The 24,449-nt window shown below is 36.3% G+C and overlaps 2 protein-coding genes across 3 annotated transcripts in view; one reads left to right on the top strand and one right to left on the bottom strand.

The window, feature by feature from the left end:
* Window positions 1–24,449, bottom strand: part of PDE3B (phosphodiesterase 3B) — a 172,800-nt gene that overhangs the window by 13,403 nt on the left and 134,948 nt on the right. The window contains exons 8-12 of one of the 2 annotated variants that reach the window (XM_029206981.1): window positions 19,082–19,233; window positions 17,860–17,997; window positions 16,755–16,866; window positions 13,628–13,741; window positions 854–1,053 (exon numbers count right to left, since the gene is read on the bottom strand). In XM_029206981.1, coding sequence (XP_029062814.1) covers window positions 854–1,053; window positions 13,628–13,741; window positions 16,755–16,866; window positions 17,860–17,997; window positions 19,082–19,233 — 716 coding nt within the window. The remainder of the gene's footprint in view (window positions 1–853; window positions 1,054–13,627; window positions 13,742–16,754; window positions 16,867–17,859; window positions 17,998–19,081; window positions 19,234–24,449) is intronic. The other variant, XM_029206982.1, reaches the window with a different exon arrangement.
* LOC114886478 (dynein light chain 1, cytoplasmic-like) lies at window positions 1,339–2,335 on the top strand. The gene has a single exon (XM_029206983.1). It carries the CDS (start codon window positions 1,453–1,455, stop codon window positions 1,720–1,722), a length of 270 nt encoding a protein of 89 aa, XP_029062816.1. The 5' UTR covers window positions 1,339–1,452; the 3' UTR covers window positions 1,723–2,335.

The following is a 24,449-nucleotide window of genomic DNA, read 5'->3' as shown; positions in this document are numbered from 1 at the left end:
CTTGGTTCTAGGACCCCTGCACATGTTCAAGTCTATTAATAAAATGATGTAGTATTTTCATATAACCTACGCACATCCCCTGTATACTTTAAATCTTCTCTAGATTACTTATAATACCTAATACAATGTAAATAGTTGCCAGTGTGCAGCAAATTCCAAGTTTTGCTTTTTTTGGAACTTTCTGGAATTTTTTAAATTTTCAAATATTTTTGATCTGCAGTTGATCGAATCCATGCAGGCAGAAACCCTGGATGTGGAGGGCTGACTGTATCTAGTTCCAAGTCCTAAAGTTTAAAGTCATCGCAATTACAATATCCATTTGTTGGGGACTCCTACCTCTTATGCAAATTGTGACCCTAAAGGAATCTTGCACCTTGTCAGCTGTACTGAATACAAAAATAATGTACTAGAAGATTTTTTACATATATGAATATATGCAGACCTAAGAGACTGCATATTATGGTATGTCTTAGAGAAAAAAAGAGGACAACAACAAAAATAATAACAGTTCTCAGTCATTATAGCTTTTAGGCATATGAAGGATCTTGCTAGAAGGAAGGGTAAGTCTTACATCTAGTCAAAGTCTTATCAATTTGATCAAAGGCAAAGATATTGACAGCGAAGACTCCAGAATTTCATAAAAGTAGCGAATTACTCTTTCAGGAACATTTTATTTTCCAGCTGAAGATGATTTTCCCCTAATTCTTCAGCACAAGCACATGTCATATCACTGCCGTGTGTTATTATCCAACGGCCAAATGATTCAACTGAAGAATGGTTTACAAAGTGAAATACAGCATGGCTGTAAAATTTCAGAACCACTCCTTAAACTTTCTGAAAAAGTAGTTCCTACCTGAGGGGCATTTGTAGCCACTAGAAATGCATTTGTCCGCCCTGGGTGGTCGTAATCATGCATGGCAGCTGCCACGTACAGAGCCATCAACTCCAATGCAGGAATGTTTGAAGACAGGCAGCCATAGCTCTCATCTGGAATACAGCAACTCCTCGAAGAAATGTAAGCAATTCGCCCAGGGTTAATTCTACCGTTAGAATCTGAGGAAAAAGCAAAATAAACCAGCATTACACATAATATCCTCACAAGGAGGCTAAGAAGGAGATTCCCACAGGTAATATCATTATTTATCTTATTTGTTGACTTACCTAAGAAATAGACTCTATTTATAAACATGGACATAAAATAGTATACTATTTCCAACATACATGCTAATAGAGAGGAATAGTGTTAAACACGACCCTGAAGTCACTCACTTTACAGGACATGACAGGATTCTCATGATGCTGTTACTCAAGCTAGTGATAATTTTTTAAAACCTCTGATTGATAGATGCACTATGGCTTCAGTAGGGATCGCTACTCTCAAAGGGTCTGAGCCTCGCCAGCCCCTCCCCCAGGAGACCGTTGCAGTGGGCCAGACCCTGCTCTTAGGTAACCATGTGTGACCGAAAGGCTGTGATCAAAAATGCCGATATGTCGGAGGAGATGCAACAGGGCTCGGTGGAGTGTGCTACTCAGGCATTGGAGAAATACAATATAGAGAAGGACATTGCGGCCCATATCAAGAAGCAGTTTGACAAGAAGTATAACCCCACCTGGCATTGCATCGTGGGGAGGAACTTCGGTATTTATGTGACACATGAAACCAAACACTTCATCTACTTCTACCTGGGCCAAGTGGCCATTCTCCTGTTCAAATCTGGTTAAAAGCATGGACTGTGCCACACACCCAGTGATCCGTCCAAAAACAAGGACTGCAACCTAAATTCCAAATACCAGAGACTGACATCTTCAGCTTTGCCTAAGGGAACACCTCGATCTTTATTGTGTTGTTTTGTACAGGGCATTCTCTGGACTAGTTTGTTGTGGTCATAAAGCAATTAGCAAAACAGCTTACATTTGTATTTTCTATTCCATACCTCTCTGCCCCATGTTTTTTCTCTTGAAAATCCATTCCTTTAAAGAAATAAATGTGTTGGAGAAGTGTGCGTTTAAAAAAAAAAATTAAAAAGCCAAACCTCTGATTTTCTGAACATTTGTTATTTAATGGTTAGATATAATGGCCGGGGTAACAGGAAAAACCAACCTAGAGAATAACATTTCATGAAACAGTATAGAGACTTAGGAATTTAATATATTAACAAAGTAAGCTATTCAACATAGATGCTTTTCAAATCTTATCCAGATAGATTACCTTTCATTTGTAACCCTGACTACAACCCTTCTTCCTCTTCTTTTTCCTTCCATGAAGCCCCTTATAAAATACTGTAAAGAAAAACTATGAAAACTGAAAAGGCATGGAAAACTGAGGGGTGTCCTTAATATCTTACATTTGTTTCTTCCTTTTTTGTAATTGGGTGGCTGTCTCCATTTACATAGTCACTAGATTGTTTTTGCTAAAGGGATCTTAAAGTATTAAGAAGGAAATAATAAACTATATTGAGAGTAGACAGCAAATAAAACCACAAAGATATTAGAGAGATACTAAATTTCATTGGTGTGTTCACCAGTGGAAACTCAGAATAATGCCCTGGCTTGTCAAAGTCCAAAAGGACTTTATCATAATTTAGTTCACTCAACAGCTGCAATCACAAGAATGTTTTAACATAATGACTTTAACCCACACTATTGATATTATAAAGATACCTAATTATTTTCATGTTGTTTATATTTTGTATCTAAATTGAGTTTTAGAATTACCCACACTAGAGTTACTTTTAAAAATAATTATAAAAAGTAAAAACAAGACAGTTAAATGTATGGATAAAGATATATTTAATTCTGATAAGATTTTAATTACCAATATCAGAGTCAGTAACTTCAATTTTTCCTGCATTATATGCATTCTGTATTTCCCCTAGAATTTAAAATATATACATAAAATACCAAAAATGGCCAAAAAATCCTTTTAAACTCAATAATTACTTAGAATTGACATATTAGGATCTTAATACATTAGTTTGTATATACTTAACATTAGTAGTATAAAAATTAGTACTATAAAAAAGAAAATAGATGGCAAGGACAACTAAACATAACTACTGTAGATCTCATTTAAAAAGAGGCCTCACGGGACTTCCCTGGCAGTCCAGTGGTTAAGACTTCGCCTTCCAATGAAGGGGGTGCGGGTTCAATCCCTGATAGGGGAGCTTAAGATCCCACATGCCAAAAAACCAAAACATAAAACAGAAGCAATACTGTAACAAATTCAATACAGACTTTAAAAATGGTCCACATCAAAAAAAAAAATCTTTAAAAAATTAAATAAATAAAATAAAAGCAGGCCTCAGTAAAAGGCATCCAGATTGAAAAGGAGGAGGTAAAACTACCTCTATTTGTAAATGACATGATTGTATACAGAAAAATCCTAAAAAATCCACTGGAAAACTATTAGAACTAATAAATGAGATCATAAAGGTTGCAGGGTACAAGATCAATATGCAAAAAATCAATTTTATTTCTTCACACTAGGAATGAATAATCAAAAAATGAACCCAAGAAAGCAATTCCATTTACACTAGCATCAACAAGAATAAAATACTTAGGAATAAATTTAACAAAAGAAGTGCAGAACCAGTATTCTGAAAACTAAAAAAATATTGCTGAAAGAAATTAAAGAAGACTTAAATAAGTAGAAAAATACCCATGTTCATGGTTCAGGGGACTTAATATTGTTAAGATAGCAATACTCCCCAAAATGATCTATGGTTCAACACAATCCCTACCAAAATCCCAGCTGGCTTTTTTGGTACAAGAGATATATAAGCTGGCCCTAAAATTCATATGGAAATGCAAGAGATCCAGATTAGCCAAAACAATCTTGAGAAAGAAGAATAATTTCGAAGTTTACTACAAAGCTTTAGTAACAAAGATTGCGTGGTACTGGCATAGGATAGACACATAGATCAATGGAATAGAATTGAGAGTCCAGAAATAAATCCTCATATATATGGTCAATTGCTTTTGGACAAGCGTGCCAAGACCTCGTTGAGAGCCAACTATGCCCTGTGTGATGCAAGGCACATTCATACATGTTGTTTCATTTAATGCTCACATCTTAAAAGGTAGAAACTGATTTCATAACATTTAAGAGCCAACCATGTACAGAATATATAAAGAAAATTTTTCAACAAGTGTTGCTGGGACAACTAGATATCCATGTGCTAAAGAATGAATGTTGGACCTCTTCCTTATTTCATCCCCCCAAATTAGCTCCAATGGATCCTAGACCTAAACTTAAGAGCTAGCTATAACTATGAAACTCTTGGAAGAAAACAGTAAATCTTCATGACCTTGAGTTACACAAACCCTTCTTAGATATGACACCAAAAGCATGAGTAATGAGAGAAAAAATAAGATAAATTAAACTTCATCAAAATTAAAAGCTTCTGTGCTTCAACAGACCATCAAAAAAGTGCAAAGACAACACAGTGTGAGGAAATAGCAAATCATAAATCTAATAAGATACTTGTATCCAGAATATATAAAGAACTTCTACAACTCAGTAATGAAAAGACAAATGACCAAATTTTTAAATGGACAAAGAAGATATACAAATGGCCCATAACAACATGAAAAGATGCTCAATGTCACTAGCTATTAGGGAAATGCGAATCTAAAAACCCACAATGAGATACCACTTCACACCTACTAGAATGGCTATCAAAAAGATAGATAATAACAAGAAATTGGAACCTTCATACGTTGTGTGTGGGAATGTAAAATAGTGCAGCCACTTTGGAAAATAGTTTGGCAGTTCCTCCAAATGTTAACCACAGAGTCACCTTATGACCCAGTAATTCCATAAAACTAGGTATATGGCCAAGAGAAATGAAAACATATACCCACACAAAAGCTGGTAGAATATTCATAGCAGCATTATTCATAACACCCCAAAAGTGGAAAGAACCCAAATTTCCATCAACTGCATACTGACTGGTAGAAGAGTGAGAAAGAGGCAGAAAAAAAATGCTTAATATATAAAATAAATATCAACATCAAAGCAATGAGGAAAATACATGGCTATTATAGACTTCATTTCTGTGACTGGTCACATAGCTGTGTTTGGGATTCAATCATTTTCTTATTTCACTACCCATCCCTCATTCCCTTATTTGCTCAGCCAGCATCTCTACTGATTATGGTTCTTTGCCCAGTGGGATGACCCATACTTTCAGGGTTCTGTACTATTAGTGACCCTTATGGCACTGGATTACTGCAGTTTTTCATTATCTTTTGTCACTAGACATAGGAGTACCAAAAAGGTCAGAGGATCCCCTGGGTTCCTAACATACATCCTCCCATGTGTAGTAGGAACCCTATTTTTTCTTGATAATGAGGATCAGACAGGATCAATCACCTGACCTTGTACAGAATCCTCCTCCTGTCTACTGGTTCAAAGGCATGGAGAACACAAAGTGGCCAGATGTCAGTCTCAGTTTACAGTTTCCCTTTTATGTGTCCTCTATTGAAAGCATTTTTCCTTGGGAACTAAGGTGTGTAAGCCAAGTTTTTGTTTGTTTTGGTGGGGGTTGGGGGAGAAGCAAAAATTTTCTAAGTGGATCGTTTGAGGTAACAGAAAAAACCCTCCTAATCCCACTCTTTGATTCACAGATTTGTGTATTCTTGAAATAGGAGAAATGGTAGCATATACTGGTCACTGGTTCAGAAAATAAACCACATTTTGTGGGACAGCACCTTAGCCCCACAAAATGTTTTCACCTAACAGGTGCCCCAACTGAGTCTTCAGTATGTCATTCTCTCAGGCCAGCTGTGGGATGATAAAGTTCATGAAAAGATCAGTAAACTCTGTGAGCATGAGCCCAGTGCAACAATCTTTTGAGGCAAAAATGAGTTCCTTGATATGCAATACTGTATATAATAAGCCAATGGTGAATAAGGCATTCACTAAGTTCATAGATGGTGATGGTGAAGCACTATAGACAGTAAAAGTAAATCCATACACAGAGTAAGTGAGAACAAAAGTTGTCTCTTCTATAAGACAAGGGATCCAATATAATCAACCTACTACTACCAGATAGATGACTGGATATTCCCCCAGGGAATGGTGCTATATCAAGGGCTCACCACTGGTTTCTCCTATTGCCAAGCTGGGCACTCAACAGAAGCCAGGGTCAGGTCAGCCTCAGTGAGAGGAAGTCCATGTTGCTAAACCCATACATAATCTCCATTCTTGCCATCTTGGCTATTGTGTTTATAAGCCCATCAAATGAAAACGGGAGTAGCTAAGGAAGGAGTCTGATTGATAATCAAGAGAAGAGGTCATTTTGACTACTTGATTATTGAGAGCCTCTTTTGCAGGGAATGCTCTTTGGGAAGTGTATTAGTTAGGGTTGTACAGAGAAGTGGAACCAACAGTGTGTGTGTTTGTGTGTGAGAGTGTGTGTGTGTGTGAGAGAGAGAGAGAGAAAGAGAGAGAGAGAGATTTTAAGGAATTGGCTCATGCGAATATGGAGGCTGGCAAGTCCAAAATCTGCAGTATGGGCTAGCAGACTGAAGAACCAGTCTGAGTCAATGCTGCAGTTCAAGTATGAAGGCTGTCTGCAGGCAGAATTCCTTCTTTCTGGGGGGAAGTCAGTCTTTGTTCTATTAAAGCCTTCAACTGATTGGATGAGGCCCACCCACATTATGGAGAGCAATCTGCTTTACTCAAAATCCACTGATGAGTTAATCTCATCTAAAATACAGCCTCACAGAAACATCCAGAAAAATATTTGACCAAATGTCTGAGCACCATGGTTCAACCAAGTTGACACATAAGATTAACCATTACAGTAAACATTCACATGGGAAACAGATATCCTCCACTCTGAGAAGTCCAGCCACAAATCTCTTTCCCAGAACTCCTTATAACCAATTTTCCAATCTTTTTCCTTCTAAAACTCTAAATATCCAAACAAGCTATTACCCACAGGCCATGTATCTGTGTAGACCCTTTCTCCTGGTCATCTCTCTCTCTAGGCCAAATAAACAAGCAGATTTACTGCCTGATGTTCTGCCTACTGATTGGATTTACCTTCCCCTTTTTATCCTTCAAAGGATACCTTTGAGAGTCTATAAGGCTGTAGTCATCCACTTTCAGGAGGTACTGACTGGTATATGGGACAAAACAATCTAGAAACCAGGTCTTTTCTCCTTCAGTCACCCAGTCATGGGTAATTCCCCATGAAGCCATATGGATTAAGGAAGAGTGCCAGCGTATTAGCAATAGCTGCCATAGGAATCTGAGTTCGTATTTGGAGTCTCCTGTTCCTTCAGGGGCAGCTCAAAACTAACCTTGTATTTAATATTTCCTCTTGATGACTGAGTGCTACTGTACATGCCAACTTTAGGAGAGTCAGAGGGCCCAAGTTTATGACAGGCAGGTCATGTGGTAACAGTGCACATGGTCAAATATTCCAACTCTATCAGAGCCCAGTAACAATCTAGCAGCTGTTTTACAAAAAGAACAGTTATCCGAGGAAGAAGGATGGGCACTGCCTCAAAATCCTAAGGAGTTATACTATGATTCCCTTGTAGTGATCTTCTATAACTCCACAGAGGATCCCTACCTGCCAAAGACACTCTGAAAACTGCTGGATGTGCTGAGGGTCCTATTGCCAAGTGTCCAAGCAGCTTACACTACCCTGAAACTGCTTCACATGATTCTCCTGCTCTGAGTTGCACATAAAATTCATAGCCTTACAGTTCATGGGTTGGAGCAGCAGTACTGAGATATTGTAAATTTGCCTTTAGAATCCAAAGAGCACTCTAGGTAGAGAATTCAAAATAATTGTCCCTAACCTTGGAGAGGATACCTCAACGTATCCTAGACCACCAGATTCCTAATAACTTCACTGAGGTAGCAAATCTCTGAATTTTTGTGCAAGTTCTCTCATTTCTCCTCCTCTGGCACTCTTATCAAGGTATCTAGGATATTTGTTACATCTTGCACAGTAGAGCTATTCAGCATTATCTGGTCATTATACTGGACCACTTTGATACCTTATGGGACTAGGCTAGATTATAACAGAGTGGGAGACTTGATATAGCCCAGAACTAGGACGATGAAAGTGTACTGCTATGCCTGCCAGATGAGAAAGTAAATGTCTTCTTGTGGATTCTGCTAACAGGTATAAAAAAAGAAACATTTCTCCAGATTAACAGCTGTGCACCAAAGAGGATGAGTAGGGTTGACTTATTCAAAAATTCATATCTGAAACAGCTGTGACAACTGGAGTCACCACCTGATGAAGTTTAGAATAATCCACCATCATTTTTCAAGATCCATTCATCTTGTGTAAAAGCTAAAGTACCACAGGTCAAATAGCAATGTGATGGAAATCACCACTCTTGCATTTATTAAGTATTTGATGGTGGCACTAATTTTGCAGTCCATCCAGAAATAAAGTAATGCTTTGGTTCACTATTTTGCTAGAATGAGGCAGTTTCAGGAGATTTCACTTGACTCCTCCTACCAGGATGGTCCTCTCTGCAGAGATCAAGGAATTAATGGAGAGATTCTGCCAGTTGCTAAATATGTTTATTCCAACTGTGCATTCCAAAAATGGGTGGGTTCAGGGAACTACCACTATGAGATGGACCCAGGCCAAAAGTCCTTTTATCATCTAAATTCCGTAAGCCCCTACTATGATTGGTGGGCCAGTGTGGTAGCTTACCCTCCAGGAGTTAGCGTTGCAATGTATTTCTCAACACTGATGAAGGGGGACACTTCTGAGGGACATGGTTAGGTATGGGTGGGAAGACTACATGACCAATCCATTTCAATATCCTATCAGTGTAAGCCTTTGAATCCCTTCCTCCACAGTATATCAGGAAGTTGTGACATCTCAATTTCTCTTAATGCCTAGATTTCAGACAATGAATGGAGCAAACTGTTAGGGCCACTGCCGAACACTCAAGCTAATGCCCTGAATCCAGAATCTCTAATAGGTACACCTATATCAATAAATTCAGAATGATCAACCATTACCTTCCTTTCCCTTGCTGTAACACTTTAAATCCATTCCCACATATGTTCCTCAGGTTTCTGCCAATATAAATTTAGGAAATTATTCTGGTGTTCAGACTTAGATCCTGGCAGATATAATTATGGATCACAAAGAAATGAGAGGTGGTGGGACTGGATTTAGAGGTGAAATAACATTCCCCTACAAGTCAAGAATCTCAGGTCTCAGGTGAGGTTGTTACAAGGTCTTCAGGCAACCAACACAAGGAGAAATGATTGTTTCTCAGCAGGGAGGTACGGCAAGATTTGAGGGGTTCAGGGTAATCAGATTTACTGAAATCTACTCAAATATTCCCCTTCCAGTTATCAGGGTCCTTTCCCAATCGATACCGTAGTTCTAACATAAGAGGCTTAGTGAGGCCATGAACTCAACTTGAATTGTATTTTAGGTAACTTCAGGATCAGACTTTGGATTATGTTTTCAGTAGTTATGATAAAATTAAAGAATAAAAATTAAGGAATCTTTTAGCTATCTGGTTCTCTAACCATTCATTAAAACTCTAAATATGTCATTTCATTTCTTTTTTTTTAATTGAAATATAATTGACACAAAGCACTGTGTAAATTTAAGGTATACAAGGTGTTGATTTGATACATTTGTATATTGCAATATGATTACCACCCGGAGCATTAGCTAACCCCTCACTACACCACATAATTATCGTTTCTTTTTTGTGGTGAGAACAATTAAGATCTAGTCTCTCAGCAACTTTGAGCTTTGTAATATAGTACTGTTGACTATAATCATTATGCTGTGCGTTAGCTCTCCAGAACTTGTTTATCTACTAGTTCCAAGTTTGTGCCCTTAAACAACATATCACCAATTCCCTCACTCATGGCCTGTTTTTACAAGTTCAACATTTTTAGATTCCATATATAAGTGATATCATAAAGTATTTGTCTGACATTTCATTTAGCATAATAATGCCCTCAAGCCCATCCGTGTTGTTGAAAATGGCAGGATTTCCTTCTTTCTCATGGCTGAATAATATTCCATTGTGTGTGTATACACTTACACACACACACACACACACACACACACACACATTCTTTATCCATTCATCCATTGACAGACAAGTCATTTCCATGTCTTGGCTATTGTGAATAATGATGCAATAAACATGGGAGTGTGTATATCTCTTTAAACTTCTGCTTTCATTTCCTTTGGATATATACCCAGAAATTGCTAATTCATATGATAGTTCTATTTTTATTTTTTTGAGGAATCAAAATCTCCATACTGTTGTTCACAGTGGCTGAACCAATTTACCTTCCCTTCAACAGTGCACAAGTGTTCCCTTATATCCACATCCTGCCCAAGACTTACCTCTTGCCTTCTTGATGACAGCCATTCTAACAAGTGTGAGGTGATATCCCATTGTGGTTTTTTTTCTGCAGTACGCGGGCCTCTCACTGTTGTGGCCTCTCCCGTTGCGGAGGACAGGCTCTGGACGCGCAGGTTCAGCGGCCATGGCTCACGGGCCAAGCCGCTCTGCGGCATGTGGGATCTTTCTGGACCGGGGCACGAACCCGCGTCCCCTGCATCGGCAGGTGGACTCAACCACTGCACCACCAGGGAAGCCTCCCATTGTGGTTTTGATTTACATTTCCCTGATGATTAGTGAGGCTGAGTACCTTTTCATGTACCTGTTGGCCATTTGGATGTCTATTTTGTTCCTCTGCCCATTTTAAAAAATTGGATTGTTTTTTGGTTATTGAGTTGTACAAGTTCTTTATGTATTTTGGATATTAACCCCTTACCCAGTATATGGTTTGCAAATATTTTCTCCCATTCTGTAGGTTGCATCTTCATTTTTTAAATTGTTTCCTTTGCTGTGTAGAAGCTTTTTAGTTTGATGTAGTCACACTTGTTTATTTTTGCTTTTTGTTGCTTATATTTTTGGTATCATCATTTTTTTTCTATTAATTCTCCACTGCAATCAGAATAAGGCAGCACATCCCATAGTCCTTATAGTCTTTGTTTCTATCACAATTTTACATTTCAACAGCTACTTGGTCTCCCAAAGAAAGCTTTGTCTTCTACACATACTTGATTCCATAATATTGTGTATAAGGACTTATAGCATTGCTAGTAAGAACTCAGGAGGAAGTAAAGTGCATGGAAGAGAAAACAGGCATTGCCTTAGGGAATACTTAAATCATCTTGAACAGGCTGGTGGTAGAAAACTGCTGTCAAGGGCACTGCCAGTGAGGGCTCAGAGGAACCCATAATTGGAAACTAGAGGAAAGAGGATCATTGTCAATATAGCAGCAGAAAGCTTAGTCGAATTGTGTGCTGCATATGTGGAATACAAAACTTGTAAACAATGACCTTAAATATTTAGCTGAGGAGATTTCCAAGGAAAGTATTAAAGATATATAGCCAGGTTTCTTACTGTTTGAAATTAAATGCAAGAGAAAAATGAGGGAGAACTGTTAAGCAAAATGGGTCCAGGACTTGATAATTTGGGAAATTCTCAACCTGTTCAGACTGCAAAAAATATTAAAAGTAGGAGATGCACTGTCAGGAATGTGTACTCTGGACAGAAAATCAACATTGTAGCTGTACCACTTTATGCTAATTCTTTTGAAGGATGAAAAGGTCAGGGTCTGAGACAGACTTGAAGATGCAACGCTGATGTCTTTGAAGAAGGGGCCATGAGCCATGGAATGCAGGTGGCTTGTAGAAGTTGGAGGGGGCAAGAAAACATTCCACACCATGCGGCATGTAGGATCTTAGTTCCCCAACCAGGGATCGAACTCATGCCCCCTGCACTGGGAGTGCAGAGTCCTAAACACTGGGCCGCCACGGAATTCCCCAAATTTGTACTGTTTTAAGCCACTAAGTCTGTGGTAATTTGTTACAGCAGCAATAGGAAACTAATACAGATTTTGGCACTTGGAAGTAGGGTGTTGCTGTAACAAATACCTAAAAATGTGAAAACAGCTTTGGAATTGGGCAGTGGGAGAAGGCTGGAAGAATTTTGAAGAGTGTGATAGAAAACAATAAAAGATATTAATATATTCAAGAAGTTCAGTGAACCCCAAATAGGATGAATACAAAGAATATCATCTGAGTGCATCACAGTCAAAATGTTAAAAACCAATAGCAAAGAAAAAAGGGATATAATACTTTTAAGGAGAAATAAGACTTATGGCTGATTTATCAACAGAAACTATAGAAGTCAGAAGATGAACCCAGAGGTATCTACAAATGTGCTGAAATAAGAAAACATTATTCTAAGACAAAATAAATACATCTATAGGGACTTGCCTGGTGGCACAGTGGTTAAGAATCCTCCTGCCAATGCAGGGGACACGGGTTTGAGCCCTGGTCTGGGAAGATCCCACATGCTGTGGAGCAATTAAGCCTGTGCTCCACAACTACCGAGCCTGAGCTCTAGAGCCCGCGAGCTGCAACTACTGAGCCCGCGTGCCACAACTGCTGAAGCCCACACGGCTAGAGCCTGTGCTCTGCAACAAGAGAAGCCACTGCAATGAGAAGCCCGTGCACCACAACAAAGAGTAGCCCCTGCTTGCCCCAACAAGAGAAAGCCAGTGTGCAGCAATGAGACCCAACGCAGCCAAAATAAATAAATAAATAAAAATAAATACATCTACAAACAAAAAGGCTGAAGAAAATGAACTCTGATGGAAGCACGGAACTACTGGAAGGAAGGAAGAGCTCTACGAAAGAGTATGGATGGCAGACAAAAATGAACCAGTGACATAAGGCAAATCCATCAAACAATGGCAGTACTTTAAACCACCAAAGAATGTAAAGCAGTGGCTAAGACTATATCACATTTACACTGATTAGTACGGTAATATTTCTCAGGCATTTGTAACTGAGCAAATTCTGTCCTGATTTGTGTGTGTGTGCATGTGTGTGTATTTTATTGGAGCATTTCTCCTCTTTTTTTTTTTAATTTTTAAAAATTTTGGCCACACAGCTTTTGGGATCTCAGTTCCCCCACCAGGGATTGAACCCAGGCCACGGCAGTGAAAGTGCCGGATCCTAACCACTAGACCACCAGGTAATTCCCGTCTCCCCTCTTTTATAAACTAGAATGAGAGAGCCATGAATGTTATAATTCATTATATTTGTATAAATAGTTACATTTACGAGGAAACAAAATTTGAATGTTAACAAGTTCTTTAATATTATTATTTAAATACTTATATGAAGATTTTAAACATGTCCACTTTTGTTGGGAATGTCATATATTTTAAATTTACATGATACACCTAAAACAAAAAAACTAAGAATTGAAAGAAAAGCAAATAAATGATTATCATAATATAATATTCAGGATATTGGCTACCTCAGTGAAGAAGGCAACACTGTGGGACACAGAAAAGAAACATGGTAGGTTGAATAGTACTGAATCTTAACCTCACTTTTAAGACGGGTAGTGGGTTTCCTAATTTGCATGTCATTATTCTTCAAAATTTACATAGTCCTTTATATATACCAAAGTTTACTTAATAAAACTTTTAAGAGAACAGAGATAATGAAATGAGATAGTTTGATTTATTATTCCTAATCAAATAATTAAAGGAAAGATTTATAGAAGGAAGTACCTGTTTCATTTCCCGCTCCATGATCATTGTGGATCTGTTGTAAACCAGGAATTGGCCGTGTTGTCAGATACCAAACAGCATGTAGGACATCTGTGGCATGTATACGATTGTGATCTAAAGTCACCAGAATGTTTTATAAAAATGATCATTCTGTTATTTTTAACATAGGGCATTTAAAAAAGTACTTTCTAGTCATACTGTATCCTCATAAATAAAATATATGGCTTAGAATAATTTCCAACAATTATGTTTTTGTTTCATCTTATTTTGTAAAAGTTTATTGATGTGTTAAAAAGCTTTCTTTTAAAAACTTTCACATATACTATGAAAACATATTAAAGGGGTCAAAGAAAAGGCAGCATTACCAGGGCTAATTAAGGTTGCTTTTTTTTTTTTTTCTGGCCAGTCTGCAAGGCTTGTGGGATCTTAGTTCCCAAACTAGGGTGGGTCCCTGCAGTGAAAGTGCCAGGGAAATCCCTATGGTTGGTTTTTGTGACTTTTAAAATTCCTTAAAAAAACTACAAATAGAACTACCATATGACCCAGCAATCCCACTACTGGGCATACACCCTGAGAAAACCATAAGTCAAAAAGAGTCATGTACCAAAATGTTCATTGCAGCTCTATTTACAATAGCCAGGAGATGGAAACAACCTAAGTGTCCATCATCGGATGAATGGATAAAGAAGATGTGGCACATATATACAATGGAATATTACTCAGCCATAAAAAGAAACGAAATCGAGCTATTTGCAATGAGGTGGATAGACCTAGAGTCTGTCATACAGAGAGAAGTAAGTCAGAAAGAGAAAGACAAATACCGTATGCTAACACATATATATGGAATTTAAGAAAAAAAAATGTCAAGAAGAACCTAGGTTTAAGACAGGAATAGAGACACAGACCTACTAGAGAATGGACTTGAGGATATGGGGAGGGGGAAGGGTAAGCTGTGACAAAGTGAGAGAGTGGCATGGACATATATACACTACCAAACGTAAAATAGATAGCTAGTGAGAAGCAGCCGCATAGCACAGGGAGATCAGCTCGGTGCTTTGTGACCGCCTAGAGGGGTGGGATAGGGAGGGTGGGAGGGAGGGAGACGCAAGAGGGAAGAGATATGGGAACATATGTATATGTATAACTGATTCACTTTGTTATAAAGCAGAAACTAACACACCATTGTAAAGTAATTATACTCCAATAAAGATGTAAAAAAAAATTTAACTTAAAAATATGCAAATAGTGTCTCGGTTATGGAGACCCATGTTTGCAAACAAAACAATTTCTGCACAAAGGCACATAGAACAGTTAAAAATTCTGGATACTTGGACAGCTGCCTCGCCAGATAAGAAATAACTCTCTCTCAGGCCTGCTATAAGGATTACATGTTAAAAGATATATACCTTTATATAAACATCCAGAATAGTGTCTGACATGTAGTACATGATCAATAAAACACTGGTTTACTGAAATACCACTATGTGAAAAGGCAAGACCTACAAGTGAAACCCAGCTTTGCTTTTTCCAGTTTTATGATCTTGGGAAAGATCCTTCTGAATTTTTACTTCTCACCTGTAAAAGGTAGATAATACAACCTTTCCAACAAAGATTAAATGAGATAACCTTTGTGAATCTAATGATTATAGTCATAGCTGATGTTTCAACAAATATTTAATGTGTACCTTCCATGTAGCATTAGCAAATGATACAATACTGAATGTTTACACTATAGATATGTCAACCCACTAGGAGCTTATTATTAATACAATCATGACCTTTTACTGACCATTTACTATGTGCCATGAATTTTGATATGTGCTTTACATTATTATCACTACCTATGGGGTAGGTACTATTGTTATTCCCATTTATAAATTTGGAAACTAAAATTTAGAAAAGTTAGGTCCCAGTGACTTTTTTTTTTTTTGGCTGCTCAGCACGGCACGTGGGATCTTAGTCCCCTGACCAGGGATCAAACCTGTGCCCCCTGCAGTGGAAACACAGAGTCCCAACCAATGGACTGCCAGGGAATTCCCCAGAGACTCTTGTCTTAACCAGTATATCCTAATTGGAGGTGACAGTGAAGACTCCCCACCATGGCTTTCTTTTTTCCATCCCCCTGCCCTTGAAGTCCACCTTAAAATATCCCTTTATTCCATTTATAAAATTCAGCCACTTTTCAGAATGCCTACCTTGTAAGTGGTAATTATAGTACATATAACACACATTAAATTATTAAGCATCACCATTATTTATGAGGCCAATTTAAGAATAATTTGCTCTCTCTATATTTCCCAAAAGTGTGTCCACCTGGAGGTAAACTGTAGAATGATCAACACATAAAGAAAATTGTACCTTTTCCTAATATAAAATTAAAATTCTATTGTATCATAAAATCAAATAGCCATTAAAAATTATTCCACAGGGAATTCCCTGGCGGTCCAGTGGTTAGAACTCCGTGCTCTCACTGCCGAGGGCCAAGGTCAATCCCTGGTTGGGGAACTAAGATCCCACAAGCCGTGTGGCCAAAACACAAACAAAATTATTCCACAAATCAGGACACAGTTAAAAAACGAATTCTATGGATAAATTTTAAACATTTTAAAGTAAAGAAATTTATGAAACTCATGACTTAAAATTACCAAACATTTGAAAAGGTACTCATATGAATAATTGTTAACATAGAAAGATCTATACTATATTACATGAAAAAGCAGATTATAAATAGGTATTATGATTCACTTCATAAAAAATAAGTATGTATAAGAAAAAGTCTTGAAGGATATATATCAAAATGGGTTTTGGGGGGTTTTGTTTTTAATTTTTTGGCTGCACCGCATGGCCTGTGGGCTCTTAGTTCCCTGACGGGGGATCGAAACCACACCCCGTGCATTGGGAGCATGGAGTATTAACCACCAGTCCTCCAAGGAAGTCCCTTACCAAAATGTTAACAGTAGTCAGTTAACTCTGGGTAGGAGGATGTAGATTTTCTTTTTAAATTACTATCTTCCAACTTTTCCAAACATGCAATTTTAAAAGTGTTTAAGGGACTATCTGAAGGGAATTTATAAAGAATTTCAAAACCAGTATTATTTCAACTTAAATCATATATTTTAATACTTACACGGAATGTCTCGATAACCATTTTCTAATGCACGAAAGTAGTTCATGAATTGTAGAGCAGGAATTTTAAATATCTCCAATAAGCCAGTGTCTTGAAATAGGGTATACATAACCTACATGTCAATTAAAAGAAAGTTCGCTTTAAAAATCGGAATTTCTATTTCTAGTTGAATATGTTTTTGTGATTTGCATTTGGGAAAGTTAACCATGTATATGCCTTTAACTTAAGTAATTTATTAAAAACTTCCCTATAGTGAATTCTTTCCGAAATATGAAAAAGGAAGATACTGCCCTAAAGCCCTTGAAAACCAAAGAATGATTATCATATCATGTCCCAGTTTTGAAATTTTTCTACTCTTCCCTTTAGCTTTTCATTCACAATTTATTGAAAGGCATATGAATTGTATTCTATTCTAGTCCTAGGTGTTAAAAGAAGTCAGAACAATATATTTATCACATTTCTGTCCCTAAAGAATTCAATGTGATAAATTGTGTGCCCTCCACATAATTTATCCTTATGTTCTCACATTTCATAAATAAGATACTTCGGAGTTAATGAGAGTAATATTTCAGGAAGGTTAATCTGATGCTGCTGTGTGGACCCACTAGGAAGAACTTTGAGTCTGGGTGGTAAAATGGAAATATTTTTCCATGGTTCTAGCATGAAATGGACCATTTGGCCTTGGGTAAAGCACAGGGAGGACCAGTGAAAACGATGAAGCATAAGTTTCAGTCTAAAGAACTAGATCACCTTTCATGTCCTTTTCAACCTCAAGATTTAATAAAAAGTAAATCTTTATTACTTCTTTAGTGTAAATTAAATCCCATTATTATGGGCAAATAAACTACTTTTCATATAAATATATATATAATTATGAAATACTTTATATACATAATAATATATTTGTTTATATATATATGGGTTTATATATCCAGGTTTCTCTTTTCAAATTTTCTATTGAAAATTTCATTTGTGAAAAAAAATAATTCAATGAACAATGTTGAACTTGTACCTAAACCAATATTATACATCTTTAGATTTTGGCTTTTATAAAGATTCAAGAAAAAAGTAACTTATAATAAAGCAGCAGGGGTTTGAAACAAACCTGACTGAGGATCCTTCCTGATTTCTCTCCCATCTTTTCTACAAGTTCAAAAATTTGAAAATTCCAGTTACTCATATTTTCTATTAATGAGTCATAATCTTCTATTAAAAGCAGGTCCCGTGATGCTTCTTGTTCAATCTGTACATGTAGGGGAAAAAAAAAAAAAAAACCAAACCAACTTAACCTTACTTTTTATAAATATTGTTAAATCCATAGCTAAATGAGAACACTTATAAATGAACACTATAAAAATGGTCAATATTATTTTCTATAATGGTTATTCTCAAATATAAACTGTACTTCCTATTAATTCTCTTTGTAGAATGTTATCTTCAGACAAATATAAACATGTCTTCTAGGCATCAAAAGACTTATTGGTCTTTACACTACTTTTATAAATAAAACTATTACATTTCCAAAACACTACACAAATCTAAAATCCATTATTTTCATTTTGGAAGTTACAGGTATCAAAGGATAATAGACAGAAACTTATATCCTTAAACTGACATTTATTACTAGGATAACTTCCCAAAAGAAATGGATGGATTTTTTTTCCCTAAAAAGCTTAAGATTTTGAACTTTAAGAACAAAAACAATATTAAGAACAAAAAACCCCTACGATTATAAGTAGGTTATTTTCATTGTTTTTAATGACTATGCACATACTTTATTTTTTCATATTTTAACACATACAATGAAGAAAAAATCAGCATAGAAAGTAATATATTGACTATAAAACCAAATAAATGTGTCCATTTTAAAATGAACGCACTTAGTTATTCTAGGATGATGAGTTTAAAAGTAATTATTTTTAACCCAAGGTTTTCTTTCTTTTTTTTGTTTTTAATAGGGGTATAGTTGATTTACAGTGTTGTGTTAGTTTCAGGTGTACAGCAAAGTGATTCAGTTATACATGTACATATAACCATTCTTTTTCAGATTCTTTTCCCATATAGGCTATTACAGGATATTGAGTAGCATTCCCTGTGCTATACTGTAGGTCCTGGTTGTTTATTTTTTATATAGTAGTATGTATATGTTAATCCCAAACTCCCCATTTATTTAAAGAAACTCTATGTTCAGGTGTTAATAGTTTTCAGTAAAAAATTTTTTTAAATCATTATATTAAAAACCTTGTTCTGGGCAAAAATAAGCAGCTTAGTACTAACTAATAATATATTTCACCTTTACATAATCATATTGAAAATTTATCTTTTACATTTGGTTGCTCTTCATTCTGTGCCTCTTCTTTTAGGTGATTATCACCTTCCCAAAGTAATTTTCTGCAGTCTCTGTTCTCTGTTTCCATTTCTTGTTGAGCTTCTGTAAGGTTGAATGATGCTTTTGAGAAAACGGTATTGTCTTCATCACCTTTCAGAAAGTATTTAAAGTAATAAACAAGAATAAAACATGTCCTATATGAACAGCTTTATAAGAAGAATTTGTAAAAAGTATTCAGATAAATCGAACCATACTGGCATTCAATCTAAATTAATGACACAATTAAGTTGTATATTGCTGGACCAGCTGGCCCAGGTACCTTGTGCTCAGGCAATATTTCACCTGATATAGCTACTCATGGATGAAAGAGAGGGTGGAAATTCATTATAAAAGTGAGAAACTGAAAATGTCAGTCCCTCTCAGTAGGAAATTTTTTTAAAACCAATTTCATGTAAACTACTTCTAATACCTGAAATTGTTTGAGTTTTGGATATGAAAATTCTAAACTCATAATTATGGATGAGATTAAGGCACATCTAAAAATTAGAACAATGCTATGAATTGTGAGTTATTTCTCTACCCATGTGATTAATAATACTCTTTTTCCCAAATTACATGGAAAAGGGAAGCAACATTGGTAGCTACATTTCATTCACTCATATGCAAAAAAATATTCATACTCATTCTATTTGTAATATGCTAAACAGGAAACTTTCCCAAAACACATCAACAGCAGAATAAACAAACTGTAGTGTATTCACACAATTGAACACTACAGAGCAAACAGAAGAAACTACAATCACATGCACCAATATGGACGATTTTTAAAAATACAATGTCAAGTGAAGGAAGCCAGACACAAAGGTATATACTCTGCAATTCTCTTTATGAAAAGTTCAAAAACATATCAAAATTGACACACATGAGTATTGAAAGACAGGATCAACATTATCTTTGGGGGAGATTCCTGGAAGTGGGGCATGAGAGGAGGTGCTGGTAATACTTTGTTGATCTGGGTGCTGATTACATACGTATATTAGATGTATGAAAATTCGTCAAGCCACAGACCTAGGATTTATTTATTTTTCAATATGTAGGGATTTTTTAAAAAATAAAAGTGTTTTTAAGAGTACTCATTCGAGTTGACTTTCAGAAGAACTAGGTTGGTTGGTGGGTTGGTTGGTTGATTGATTGATTGATTTCTATTGAAGTCTAGCTGATTTACAGTGCTGTGCCAATCTCTGCTGTACAGCAAAGTGACTCAGTTATACACATACAGATGTTCTTTCAGAAGAACTAGGTTTAAATCCTGATTTTTGTACTTAATAATGGCAAGCTTTTCCCCCTGTAGAATGTGGATAATAACACCTATTTCACTAGATGTTACACATAATAGGGGATCAATAACTGTCAGTCAAATCTGAACCTAACACACTGAATATACTAAAAAATCATTAACTGATCATGATCAGGAAGTATTACCCTTTGGAAAATATTACTTTTCAAATGTTTCCAAATAAACACACTTTATTTTAAGAAAATTTAAAAATTCAGATTATTCAACTGTTCTTGGTAAGTTAAGGCACTAACTACAATTATGTTCTAAAATAGCTGTCAATCCAAAAATTGTTGACATTTGAAGTACATGATTTACTTTTTAATGATCTAAATTCCTAATAACTATATCTTACAGATAATAAGAAAAACAGATGAAATAAATATAGCAATTTCTTCTCCAAAGATGTCCACAGCACTATCTCTTATCCCACATGCATTCTTTTGAAATGTATTCTTATTGCTCCATCAAGAGAGCATTTATTTCCCAACCCTCTGGAATCTGGACAGGCCACATGACTGTTCTGATTAACAGAATATGACAGAAATGACAACTTTGTCTGGTCTGGGTTGAGCCATTAACTGGACTGGCAGCTTTCATAGCCTCCTCTTTTGGCCTCCAGCCAAAATGTTGGAAGAAGACCAGAGAGAGGTCATATTTAAATGGACTGGTCAATAGCCAGCAGACACATGAGACATCTTGGAAACTCAGTCCAATCAATCCTTTGGATGACTGTCACCCTTGCCAATATCTGACTGCAATTACATGACAGCCCTCAAGTGAGAATCTCCCAGCTGAGACCAGTCAATGCAAAGAACTGTGAGAATTAATAATCTGTTGTGGTTTTTAAAAGGCTTTATTGAGTACAATTACATGCCATAAAACCCACTCAGAGTAAGTGTATAATTCAATAATTTTAGAAAATTTAGACTTCTACAATATTCATGACAATCTAGTTTTTTTGTTTGTTTGTTTTTTTGGCCCAGAATTTTTATTATCATCATTATCTTCAAAACACCTGATTGCTTTGGTCTTTAGATTCAAAAAAGTCTTTTTTTATTAAAGTATAGTTGATTTACAATGTTGTGTTAATTTCTGCAGTACAGCAAAGTGATTCAGTTATACATATATATATATTATATTTTTAATTTTTTTTATTTTTTGGCCACGCTGTGTGGCATGCAGAACCTTAGTTCCCTGACCAGGGATCGAACCCGAGCCCCCTGCAGTGGAAGTGTGGAGTCTTAAGCACAGGACTGCCAGGGAAGTCCTACATTCTTTTTTAATATTCTTTTCCATCATGGTTTATCACAGGATATTGAATATAGTTCTCTGTGCTGCACAGTAGGACCTTGTTGTTTATCCATTCTATATATAATACTTTACATCTATTAACCCAAACCTCCCACCGCATGTCTCCCCCAAACCCCTCCCTCTTGGAACCACAAGTCTGCTCTCTATGCATGACAGTCTAGTTTTAGAACATTCTCATCACCTCAAAAAGTACCCTTATGCCTATTTACAGTTCATCCTTATTTTCACCCCAGGCAACTGCTATTCTGATTATTGTCTCTATAAATTTGCCTTTTCTAGAATTTCATATAAATAGAATCAAACAATATATAATCTTTTTAGCTTAGTTTTTTTCACTTAGAATAATGTTTGGAAGTTTATCCACGTAGTAGCATGTATCAGCAGTTTGTTCTTCTTTTGTTAAACAGAATCCCATTGTATGGATATACCACATGATATTTATTCATTTACAAGTTGATGGACATTTTGATCTTTTCCAGTTTAGCACTATCATGAATAATGATGTCATAAGCATTCATAATCCTGTCTTTGAGTGCTCATATGTTTTCTCTTGAGTAAATTCTTATCCATGTTACTGCTGGGTAATACGGTAAATTTATGTCTAACTTTTTTGTTTGTTTGTGTTTTGTTTTTTTTTTTTGGCTGCACCACACTGCGTGTGGGATCTTAGTTCCCCAACCAGGGATCAAACCCACACCCCCCGCAGTGGAAGCACAGAGTCTTAAACAGCAGACCACCAGGGAAGTCTCCATGTCTACCTTTTAAAGAAACTGTCAAAATGTTTTCCCAAGTGGGTTTACCATTTTACAATCCCATCAGCAATGCACACGTTCCAATTTCTCTTCATCCCTGCCAACACTTGGTATTGTCTGTCTTTTTGATTATAGCTATTCTGGTTTGAGTTTACTGGTATTTCACTGTAGTATTAATCTGCATTTCCCTAATGACTAATGATGTTAATAATTTTTTCATGTGTTTACTACCCATTCATTTATATCCTTCATATCCTCCACCAAAAGTCTTTCACCAAAATATCTAAAATCTTTTGCCTGTGTTTTAATTGAGTTGGTTGACTTACTATTGAATTAAAGAGTTATATGTCATGGTTATAAGACCTTTATCAGATGTATAATTTGCAAATATTTTCTCCCAGTCTGTGGTTTGTCTTTGATTTTCTTACTGGCGTCTTTTGAAGTGGAAATAAGTTTTGAAATCAGGTAGTATCAGTCCTCCAAATTTGTTATTTTTCCAAATTGTTTTGGCTATTTTAGGCCATTTGTATTTCCATGTAAATTTTAACACCAATTTGTCAATTTCTACCAAAATAAGCCTACTGGAATTTGATCAGAATTGCAATGAATTTACAGATCAATTTGGAAGAAAAGCCTGTTGACAGTACTGAGTTTCCCAATCTGTTTGCTATGCCTCTCAATTTATTTAGTTTCTTTAATTTTTCTTTAATTTTCTTTCTTTAGTTTTCTCAACAATGTTTTATAGATTTCAGTTTATAAATCTCCTAATTCTTTTGTTAAATTTAACTTTATTCTTTTTGATACTATTATGAATGGAAACATTTTCTAAATTTCAATTTTTGATGGTTCATTTCTGGTATAGAGAAATACAATTGATTTTGTACTTTGATCTTGTGACTTTGCTAAACTTGTTTATTGGTTCTAATAATTGTGTGTGTGTGTGTGTGTGTTTGTGTGTTTGAAATTTTCTACAAATGATCTGTGAATAAAGACAGTTTTATTTCTTTATTTCCACTCAGATATCTTTATTTTTTTATCTTTCTAGAAATTTTCCTGGCTAGAACCTCCAGTACAATATTGAATACAAGTGCTGAAAGCAAAAATCCTTCTCTTATTCTTTTTTCTTTTTAACATCTTTATTGGAGTATAATTGCTTTACATTGTTGTGTTGCTGCTGTATAACAAAGTGAATCAGCTATACATATACATATATCCCCATATCCCCTCCCTCTTGCTTCTCCCTCCTACCCTCCCTATCCCACCCCTCTAGGTGGTCACAAAGCACAGAGCTGATCTCCCTGTGCTATGCGGCTGCTTCCCACTAGCTATCTATTTTACATTTGGTAGTGTATATATGTCAATGCCACTCTCTCACTTTGTCTCAGCTTCCCCTTCCCCTTCCCCATGTCCTCAAGTCCATTCTCTACTCTGAGTCTTTATTCCTGTCCTGCCCCTAGGTTCTTCAGAACTTTTTTTTTTTTTAGATTCCATTTATATGTGTTAGCATATGGTATTTGTTTTTCTCTTTCTGACTTACTTCACTCTGTATGACAGACTCTAGTTCCATCCACCTCACTACAAATAACTCAATTTCATTTCTTTTTATGGCTGAGTAATATTCCATTGTATATATGTGCCACATATTCTTTATCCATTCATCTGTCAATGGACACTTAGGTTGCTTCCATGTCCTGGCTATTGTAAAAAAATTCAAAAAAAGAGTCATGTCCCTTCTCTTATTCTTTTTTTTTTTTTGCGGTACGCGGGCCTCTCACTGCTGTGGAGCACAGACTCCGGACACACAGCCTCAGCGGCCATGGCTCACAGGCCCAGCCACTCCGCGGCATGTGGGATCTTCATGGATCGGGGCACAAACCCGTGTCCCCTGAATCAGCAGGCGGACTCTCAACCACTGTGCCACCAGGGAAGCCCCCTTCTCTTATTCTTGATCTTAGGGGGAAAGC

This window comes from Monodon monoceros, unplaced genomic scaffold, assembly GCF_005190385.1.
Source record: "Monodon monoceros isolate NGI ecotype Baffin Bay Population unplaced genomic scaffold, NGI_Narwhal_1 Super_Scaffold_7, whole genome shotgun sequence".
NCBI classification, from domain to species: domain Eukaryota; kingdom Metazoa; phylum Chordata; class Mammalia; order Artiodactyla; family Monodontidae; genus Monodon; species Monodon monoceros.
Note: the sequence above shows the minus strand (reverse complement) of the source record. Positions and strands in the feature narration are given on the sequence as shown.